Source organism: Arvicola amphibius, chromosome 12, assembly GCF_903992535.2.
Source record: "Arvicola amphibius chromosome 12, mArvAmp1.2, whole genome shotgun sequence".
Lineage (NCBI taxonomy): Eukaryota > Metazoa > Chordata > Mammalia > Rodentia > Cricetidae > Arvicola > Arvicola amphibius.
In genome coordinates, this window is record NC_052058.2 from 127,574,380 (window position 1) to 127,584,601 (window position 10,222).

General features: G+C 48.0%; 1 protein-coding gene across 1 annotated transcript in view; it reads right to left on the reverse strand.

The window, feature by feature from the left end:
• Positions 1-2,104, reverse strand: part of Slc6a5 (solute carrier family 6 member 5) — a 46,639-nt gene extending 44,535 nt beyond the window's left edge. The window contains exon 1 of the mRNA XM_038313843.1: positions 1,559-2,104. Within this exon, the coding sequence (XP_038169771.1) occupies positions 1,559-2,089 (531 nt within the window). The 5' untranslated portion in view covers positions 2,090-2,104. The remainder of the gene's footprint in view (positions 1-1,558) is intronic.
• Positions 2,105-10,222: the final 8,118 nt, after the last annotated feature.

Genomic DNA, 10,222 nt, shown 5'->3' on the forward strand with positions numbered 1-10,222 from the left:
GTCTCTGAGGCATCTGCCAGCTTAAATAGTCTGTGAACCTCAGGGCTCATAATTCTAGAAAGCCTCTGCAAAATGAATAGGGAGGGCACTTTTCATGAACTCTGAAAGTGTCCCTGACACCCAGACACTGGGATACCCTGCTTTCCAGTCACCCTTCACCTAGCCAGTGATAGCTTTGAAGGCTTCACCAGGTTCTCCAGGTCATGGAAGATAAAGCAGGGATGATCAAGAGAGAAGGCAGCTTAGGGCAGGAGAAGGGCTGAGTGAGTGTCAGAGGGGGCTGAGACTTTGGTACACTTAAGTCTCTCTGGCTCTTTAAAAGTTCCATTGCTGTTCCTCCCACACACCCGTCTCCACCCTTAGCCCCACCCTCCAACACAGCTGACTCCAGAAGAGAGTTCTGGCTCTTTTGTCGCAGTGCAGAGGTAAAGGGAGGTGTGTGAGACATATTTTCTATTCCACTGCTGGATACGTGCTGTTAAAAGTACCTAATATATGCAGAACAGTGTTCTAGAAAGAAATGCCCAAAGCAAAGATACCTGTAAATGTAAGGTCATTTCTAGTTACCTTGATGGCTAGATGGCTGAGTTCCTACTGTGTAAGTTCTGGGGCGTGAGGTGCAGGTGATTAGGGAGAGAAAGCTCTGTAAACCCTACAGGGTACGTGATGTGATCTGGCTCACTCTCAGCCTGCGCTCTGGCCACACACCTAGCCCAGGAGTCCAAGGGAAGCTAGAGGAAAGGCAGGCCATGGGAAAAAAAGAGAGCTTGAATCCCTGAAACAGCATGAGGGAAAGAAGAAATCAGAGAAGGGAGAGAAATCTCTGGCATGAAATGGAAACAAACAAAAGCCTATAGAGAGGGAAGATAGCCTTTATCACTGGTGCAGAGACTGGGGTTCAATCTGTAGGGTTTTTTTCCTATCTCTGGTTAAGGAGTAAATCCCAATGGGAAGAGCCTGAACTGAATCTTATGCAATTGAGAGGGCCTGTGTTAGGGGAAATATTTTTAAGTATATACTGAGATTTGGAAGGGCTCAGGTTAAGAGACCCTGATGCTTAATAAAGTTCAGCAGCCTCTCATTAAAAGAGTTCACAGTAGTAAGTTTGGCTCACCGGAAAAGCCCTCAGAATCAGCTCTATCCACCTCCCATACCACCCCAGGCTTGTCTCCGTGCTTCTTTTTGAATCGGAGTTTTTTATTTTTGAAGGAACAAAAGGACTCAGACACTGAAAGGATGGAGACTCTGCTTCAAGATACAGAATCTGTCTGCTTTTATTCAAAGGATTTGCACGGGTTCTACCGCTGAGGCTGGGAAGGGCAAGTCCGAGCCTTGTTGGCACGGTCGCTGCACACACGCGAACACCCCAAACCTTAACTGATCACCTGACCCCCGCCTCCAGCAATGCGAGCTTCCGAAGCCCCAAAGCTGCCTCCAGCATCCACCACCTGGCATTGCCAACCCGTTTCCCCATTAGCATACGTGCACCCGCCAGGACCCAGCTCCCTTCGCGCGGTTGGAGAGCAGCAGGCAGCGCAGCCGCTTGTGGCCTGCTTACCGGTATGGCAGTGGTGGCCACGCTGCCTGGAATCACCGACGCGATGCCATCGGTACCCAACACCACTGTGCTTTGGCTCATGTTTACCCAGCCCACAGCTGGGGTATTGTTGTGCTCCAGCGTGCCCTTGCCCACACTCACGTTCACGTCCTCCTCCGGGCCACGCAGAGCTGGGATCTTGCAGTGCAGCGCGTTGCCGGCCCCAGCGGCCCCGGAAGGGGGGTTGGCCTGTGCGCTGTGCCCTTCGCTTAAGTCACGGAGAGCCCCAGAGGTCGCCTGTGCCTGGGAGCTGTTGAATTTACAAAACCCTACTCCGGGCTGCTGGGCCTCGCAGGCTCTCGCATCCGCGGACTGGAAAGTTTGGGCGCCGGTGGAAGCGGACCTAGGCACACGTGGCGGCACAGCGGTAGCCGCAGCAGCAGCAGCGGCAGCAGCAGGCAGGTCCTGCTCAGGGCTGGTCCCGGGTGCACGCGGGCTATCCCGGTGGCCCGGCACTGCTGCCTCCAGGCTGTTGGTTGGTTGCTTATTCATTTCCTTGGTAGCACTGCAATCCTGCAAATACAACGTCAAGTTCGTGCCAAACAAAAAAAGGTCAAGGCAGCATTAAAAATAAAATATAAGCTTCTGCATACAATGATGTACTCCTTCAGGGTCCAGACATAAAATACACAGGGGAGCAAACAGAATCGGCATTTCGCAGCTCGCCAGTGCTGTCTGTAACCCTGGGACATGAAGATGTTAATATTCCCTCCTCCCAAGGTGGAGGATGAACTAAGAAGGAAGCACTAGTGGTTTGGGAAGGGGAAAAGAGGCGGGCAGTGTAGAAATAACCCTACAGACAGGAGCTCCCTGCCCTCTGTGGATTTCAAATCAAGGCTATGGGTACCACATCCCCTTCACCATTGTGGAAAGATTCTTTAATTTTCCGCCCCATTTCCTTTGTCATTCAACAATGCACATTGCCTCTTTTTTTTTTCTTTCTCCCATAGACAAGCTGTGATCACGAACCGATGCTCTGGCCTAGACCAGGGCTGGAAGCCACATGGGTAATTTCAAACTCCAGTACTCCAAACCTACCTAGGTAACCCAGGTAGCAAAGCCAAGGATAAAGGCTTTTTTTTTTTAAAATCAAAATATTACCAACAACAAACAGCCCTGCAACTGAAACAATGAACAGATATACAAAGTAGTAGACTGGCTTTGACCCTTCCACAATTTACACTCGATTCCAGACCCCTAGAAATGTAAGGAATCTTGCCAAGTATTTTTGTTTTTCTGTCCATTTCCAGGAACCTAATAGCCTTCTTTTCCCTGATCTTGACTGAGAACCCAAACTCACCAATAATTTTCATTAGCTTTTCCCGCTTTGATTTTTAAACGTAAAAACTTGCGAGCACTGGGTTTCCCTTTGGCTTCCTCAAGCTAGTGTTGCCTTCCAGAGGTCCATGTTAGGAGAAATAATTCGTTCACTGTAAAACTAATCAAATTATCTTCTCCTCAACTAAAAGCCTCCCCTCTAGCCGGCTTCGCCAACGCACAGACTGAGCTTGAGCGTAGAAAGCCCAATCCCTGGACTCCGCCGGCATTCTTAATAGCTCCTAGGAGCCAGAGCCACTGGCAGGTGCATCATCCTGACTTTCAGCACCAGGGAAAGTGCCCAGGATCCGGCTTTGGAGCTGCAGACTTCCCGACCCCTCCGACTAAGGAAAGCTCTCTGTGCCCTCAGGCAAGGCTCTCAAGCACGAACAAAATACCCAGGCTTCAATCTTCAAAAAACGGTTCTTTGCCTCTCACCTATTGCACAGATGTTTCCAAAAAGAAATACCCTAAAGGAACCTGCCATCCGAATCCCCACATACACCTTTCCTCTTAAGAGAATAAAAGCAAGCACTCACCGTATCTGATGCAGACGTAGAGTAAAACCTGCTACTGGACTAGGCTTGGCCCGAGAACAAGAGGCGCTTTCTATATCTCCCCGGGAAAGGCCGGGTTTGCGTCAGTGGGAAGCAAGGTGCCCTTCGTTTGACACCTTCTTGATAATACGCGTTTGATAAATCATTACCCCTCTGGATTCGGTTTTTAAAGGGACAACAGCCTGGAGTACGCTGTCCTGTTGTCACTCCGGCGGGAGGGGGCTGCGTGTTTGGCGTGACTCATGTGGGTCTGATTACTAAACCAAAGCCAGTGGGAGGGAACAAGAAAAGTTTCCCTCCTCCTAATTAAGGGAAACGTGGGAGAGACACGTCCCACTGCGTCCAAGACTCCAAGACGGAGGCGCAGCCGGCAACCAAATGAATTAGGCTGTAGTGAGAGGGGGGTTAAATCGGTCCTCTTCCTCTTCCACCAAATTCTCTTTAGGCCTCCCTGAATCTGTCAGATTCCAAAATAACACTCCTCAAAATAATGGCGGGCCTGTCTCCGGTATCCAACCAGGTCTACAATGCTTGTTTCAGGCTAGGGTCCTGCATTTGGTGAGGGTACACCAACCTGGTCAGTGTGTGGCGTCTAGATCCCCACACCCCAACCTTTCCAGGAAGCCAGTCTGGGAAGGCAATCTGGGAAGGATCCCTAGTTTTCGTTTAAACAAGAAAATCTAGTTTTTGCATCCCTGTTTTGTCTTTGCCAATCCTGGGTAAAACTGCTGTTTCTCATTCAATTTTTTTTTTAGCCTCTTCTAGGGAAAAAAAAATAAGAATTTTTTTAAAGCACCACTTAGTCCTTCAGCCACTTACAACCCCATCCTTTCTCCATAGTCCTTTAAAAAAAAAAATCCTTTAAAATCAAGCCTGATTGGAAAGTGCGGTTTTATCCTAAACCAGAAACTCCAGCAACCCAGGGCATATCTGGTCCTCTGGGAAACCATAAGACTGTCAACCCTAAAAGGGGCGGGCGCTGGGGACTAGGGTGGCCAAGGTTATGTAAAGGTGAACTGTGGACTTTACCTAGGGTACTAGGCAACGACTACGATCACAGAAGGGGGAAACCCTTCACAAAGATGTCGTCAGGAGACTAGAAGCGATATGCCTCCTTCTCCCTTGTCTTGACAGCAAAGCTAGGGAACCGTGGCCGCCCTAACGCGAAGCTTGGAAAGCGCGCTGAGCTCAGCGGGGACCCACTGCCTCCGGGTCCGCGCCGTCGCACTCGACTGGGCCTTCTCCCGGCGAAGCCAGGACAAAGCCGCTGCGGCCGAGGGCGCAGGCTGCGGAGGCAGATTGTGGTGGGCGCCGCGGGCATTGCTGAGCTAGCTCTGGTCCCCTCCCTCATCCTTCCAAGACTCCAAAGGTGGTAGCTGTCTCTGTGAGCCTGGTTCGCCCAGAACAGTCACCTGGATCCAGGGTCTGCACTATTTGGGGGTGGGGATGGTGCAGGATGGGGTGAGTATGTAGCCAGGGAGCCCTGTCCTTTCGGTGCCTTTCGGTGCCTTTCTGGTCCCAGGCATCCTTTTATTGATGTTTAACTGAGCTCTCACTGCTGGGCCATCTGCAAGGCTTCCATGAAATTACCGCATTTAAGTTTGCTAACGGCCTTTCAGGAACTATTCCAACCCTCTGAAAGCTAAGGTCAAAAGGTCTATTTTGAACCCCTAAGAGGTTACTAACCCCTCCACAGCCTGTTATCTGCACCAGTCACCTACTCAACCGAGAAATGGGGAAGGTCTCAGAGGAGGAGTAAGGGACTGAGGGGGACTCTGGGGTACTCGGGCAGAAGGCGGCTCTGGAAGCGGGAAGGTACGACAATACCGGAATATTCCCCCCCCCCCCAAATCCCTACTCTTCTTCAGAGTCAGACTCCAGATTTCAACAAGGGGAATGGATAAATGTGGAGGGCAGCTTTGGCTTCAATGTAGTCGTAAAACCCGCCGCACCTAGTTAGATTCATGTCTAGCTCTCCGGTCCACAGGTCACTTTGACAGCAAATAGTCACGATTTCAAAGCTTCTGGCCAGTCTCCAAATTTGCTTTCGAGCAGCCCCCGCCAAACTCTCGGTGGGGTGTGTGAATGTGCCTGGCCAGTATGGAGGGTTGCGCCTAGGTGGCAGAGTCGTGAGGGACTTCTCCCCACCTCCTTCCACCCACACTAAGTCGCTGAGCTTGAGTGATGCCCGGCGCCCCCGCTCAGTCTCCAGACCTGACGGGTGGCCCGGCCAAGTGCGCTTTTGGGTTAACGTGGGGCTAATCAGGCCCTGCAGAGGCGGGTGACGTGCAGGAGCCGCTATAGCTCTGGTTCTACAAAGGCGGCCTCCTCCAGCCGCAAGATTCCAGAAAGGAGGGGCTGCAGATAGACTGGAGGGAGGGTTCAGACACCAGACAAGTGGAGTCGCTCTGAAAGGACAGTGACCAGCCAAAAGGGGGACACCCCCTTCCAATCCAATGAAGTAGGGGCCTGGTCTTGGGGTGCATCATCTGGAGTCCAGTTGTGTGTCAGCACCTGTGAGGCTCAAAAGATGGATCTGCAGAATTAAATAAAATTCATAAATTAATTAAAAAGCAGAAATGGGCAGGATGAAGTCTTGTCACACACACACACTCCCCACACACATAGGCTTCCACCCCCTGCCTCCTCTGCCGGCTGTTCAGAGTGATAATCTGGACCGGTGCGCACCACAGCCAAGGAGGCTGTAAATCCGCATCCATCAGTGCGCAACCGTTGGGTCGGAATTAGCCAGTCGCTATGGCCTTAATTACTTTGTCAAAGATGAAAAATAGTAATTGATTTTGTCCTCTATCACTTGCCTCTCTCCCCTCCTTCCTTGCAGATAAGCAAATAAATAGCTATTTGCGAAGACCGTGTCTACCACCCGGCTGAGGCAGCCTAGTGGAAAAAGAACTGTCTGGCTGTAGCACTAAAGCCAGCTCTTGAGCAGCTGGAACTCGGGCGGGGAGCACTCAGAGGACAGCCATGCTAAGCCAAGTCGCTGCCCTCCTTCTCCCCAAAGAAAGAGAGGAGGGGAAAGAAAGTGTATTTCACCACAAGCTCACTCTTCACCAAGGACCAGCTTTCCCTGGTCGTCAGGACTTGGTGCAAGGAAAAACCCGCAGTGTGATTCATCAGAAAGGCCAGGGAACTTGCCTGGGGTCTGCAGGCAGAGTCTGGATTGGAGCCGCAGGGAATCTCTGTGGATTCCAGTATACTCCATATCACACAGAGGAAACAAAATGCCGTGTGAACTGTGGGTCTGTGTCAACACTAACGACCTCTACAGATGATGGATGTGAGGACACCACGTGAGTTTCAGGTGACATTGGTGACATTCAAGAAGCCGCGCAGTATTTTGCTCTCTGTTGCTGCTACTGTCTGTGCAGTGTTGCCCTGCCCGTTAAGAATCTGAGTTCTGCAGACAGAATGCAGCACCTCCTGATTCTGTGACCTTGAAGGACATTGTCTATTTGTTAAATAAAGACAAGAATTAAGCAGGGGGCGGGGTGCTGGTGGGGGGGGGGCTTGAGGAGAAATGGGAGTGTGCACTTGAAGTGAATGGATTGAAGCTGGCTACCTGGCTACCTGGTACTCCTGAACCTTGCCTATTCCTATTGCTCTGTCTAGATGGAAGCTATTCTTGAAGACTCACGGGTTTAGTAAAAAAAACAGCAGGATCTCTGTACCTGGCTCAGAAGGTGCAATATAGATTAAAAGATACAAAGAGCTATAAACTTTCCAAAAATACATCAAGTGTTCACCTTGATCTTTAAAGTCTTATAATTGTCCTAGAAAAAAGTGTCCAAACCCTGAAGCTACTATGGGGGTGTTCAGAGGCACTTTGGTTTCTATCACACCTTAATACAGTGCAGAAGCTTGGATCAGCCTCACAGGCCAGTTCTCCCTTAGGTTCCTGAGTCAGGACACAGACAGATCAAAGCCTCCTTCCCCAGACCATCCCTCAGATTCCATCCTGAGGACTGTGTTGTACCGACTGCAAGTCCAGATCCAGCCTCCTGCAGGCTGCAGCAGCAATGAGGAGTCCCGTATCACCCAACACTGCAGCAGCCTGCAGGCCAGTAGGTGCTGGCTGCAGAAGTGGGGAAGCTTAAAACAAGCTGTAAAGAACCTTCAAGGACATTTGCAGTCCCTGCTTCGCTTTCCCAGTGCGAGAAGGATCCCAAGAGTCACTTGTAACAATGGAAACAAAGACTATTAGCATCTTCCTCTGAAAATCACACTGTGCCCTCCTTCGAGCTAGCAACACCAAGCTTAGCAATGCAGTACAAAGCAGTTTAAAAAAAAAAAAAAACTTTTTTTTTATTGTGCCACAATGTAGAATGTAGAAGACTAACGTGGAGGGAATGGAAGCATGTGCGCATTAGATCATTATGAAGCAATAACTTGCCGTTGTTAAATATGAATTAGAGTCAGATAGATATTGGGGATTTTCATAATATCTTGAGATAAGCCCCATATGCAAAGTGTGTATAAAATGACCCTATTTGGGGGAATTGGAGATGTAGTTCAGCTGGTAGATTACTTGTTCACTGTGCCCAAAGACCCAAGTTCAAACCCCTACACTCAATGGGAATGGTGGTACACACCTGCAATGTCAGCACTTGGACGTGGAGGCAGGGGAATGGTGGTGCACACCTGCACAGAGGCAGGAGAATCAGAAGCTCAAAGTCACTCTTAGCTGCACAGTAAGTCTGAAGCCAGCCTGGGATACATGTGACTCTGTTTCAAAGTAAATAAATAAAATGGTCTTTTGTGTAAAGAAAAAAAAGGAGATGAAACTATCTGGGGGACCAGGACCCAGAGGCCAGACAGCCCACTGACCTAGGATAGAAGCAAATACAACTGGCAAGAAAAAAAAATCAATGAAGTGATTCCTAATGATATTCTGTTATACATACATTGGTGCTGTGTTGGGGGAGGCTTCTGTCCCATCCAGTCCTGCAATAATCACACAGAAACTATATTATTTGCAATATTGTTTGGCCAATAGCTTAAATGTATCTGTAGCTAGCTCTTATATCCCGAACTAACCCATCTCCATTAATCTGTGCATTGCACAAGGTCATGGCCTACCGGGAAAATTTTGGTGGGCTCCAGCAGAGGCATCTGTCTCCTGTGGCAGCTACATGGTTTCTCTTTGAGTCTGCCTTCTTTCTCCCAGCATTCAGTTTAGTTTTCCTACCTAGCTCTATTCTGCCAAGCCACTGGCTGAAACAGCTTTATTCATTAACCAATCAAAGCAACACACAGACAGAAGGACTTCCCACAGCACCTCCCCTTTTCAGTCTAAATAAAAAGGAACATTTTAACTTTAACATAGTAAAATTACATACAACAAAACAGATATTAAGCAAGAATTACAGTTACAATATTTGTATGTATTTTATCTTTTATTATAAATAAGGAAAACTACAACTATAATTTTCTATTCTTTAAATCCATCAAAGACTCCAGAAGGATATAATATTGCCTAAGCAAACAGAAAGTGCATTGTAAGCAACTTCTAAAACTCTTGAATTGACAGAGACATCTCGCTGCCTGGATAGTCACCCAAAGGTCTTCTGTACCATTGCAGGCATCCATCTTCAGCCCACAGGCCCATAGTATTTAACAGACTTTTCCGTGAAGCAGGAAATCTCAAAGACAGTTCTGTCTATATTGGCAGTAACTTTTTTCTGTATCCTGCAGAATGTCTGGCAGACTCTTTCATGAAGCAGGAACCCCAAAGGACTATCTCACCTTTAGGCAAGTTTAGTAGTCATTTTTCTGTGGGTCCTGAAAGTTCAGTCAAGCAGTTCAGGCAAGAGCAGTTTCTTGTCCAAAGGGAGTTTGCTAATAAACTCCATGAGGAGGCTCTTTGATGCTCATCATCCTCTTGAAGTAGAATGGTGCTGCCAGGAACAGATGTGTCTCACTGCCATAAAAAGTTTTTAAAACATTTTAAATGCCATATTCCGAAGGTCTTTGGAAGATTTGAAGAATACCTATCTATCTAATTGAAATATATCTCTATACTAATTGAAATATATCTCTATATATCTAGAAAACTTAACTAACGTGACTTTGTAGTCATGCTTATAATAGATTGACTATTAGAGATGATTATCTATTACCTGTATTTCTTAATTATATATTACATTTTTAAATGAGCAGAAATATACATATAACCAAACTGACCTTAAGTTTTTATCAATTGTTGGGCCAAAATTATCTCAGGGCCTCTACCTTGAGGCCTATAGGACAGAAAAAGCCTGGCTCAAGTACTTTCAGGCCTGTAGAACAGAGAAAAGCCTGACTCAAATTTGAGTGAGGATAAAACAGCAAGAGTTAAGGAGATGCCCCTCCAGCCAGAGGGTGGTTTGGCTGCCTCTCATTGGCTGGAGTACCTCACGTCACACCATGTCACTTAAGCCATATAAGCTGATGCTCACAGTAATAAACTGAGTTTCTGCTTGACTCTGCTCCCTATTGTGTCTGATTGTCCTGCATCATGGGGCTGCGGAATGGGTGGATAGCTCACCCACCTTTCTCTGGAGAATAAGGAGGTCTAGCAATGACTAGGGGAATAGGGAGGCTCAAGAAGCCTGGCAACTGGAGGCTCAAAGAAGCCAGCAATCAATAAACCAAGATCCATACCAATGCAAAGTATCCATCTCTATAGCATATCCCCCTTTAAATGTAAACAAACATTTATGAACAGTATTTGGGAATTTAGGCATAGTTCTTT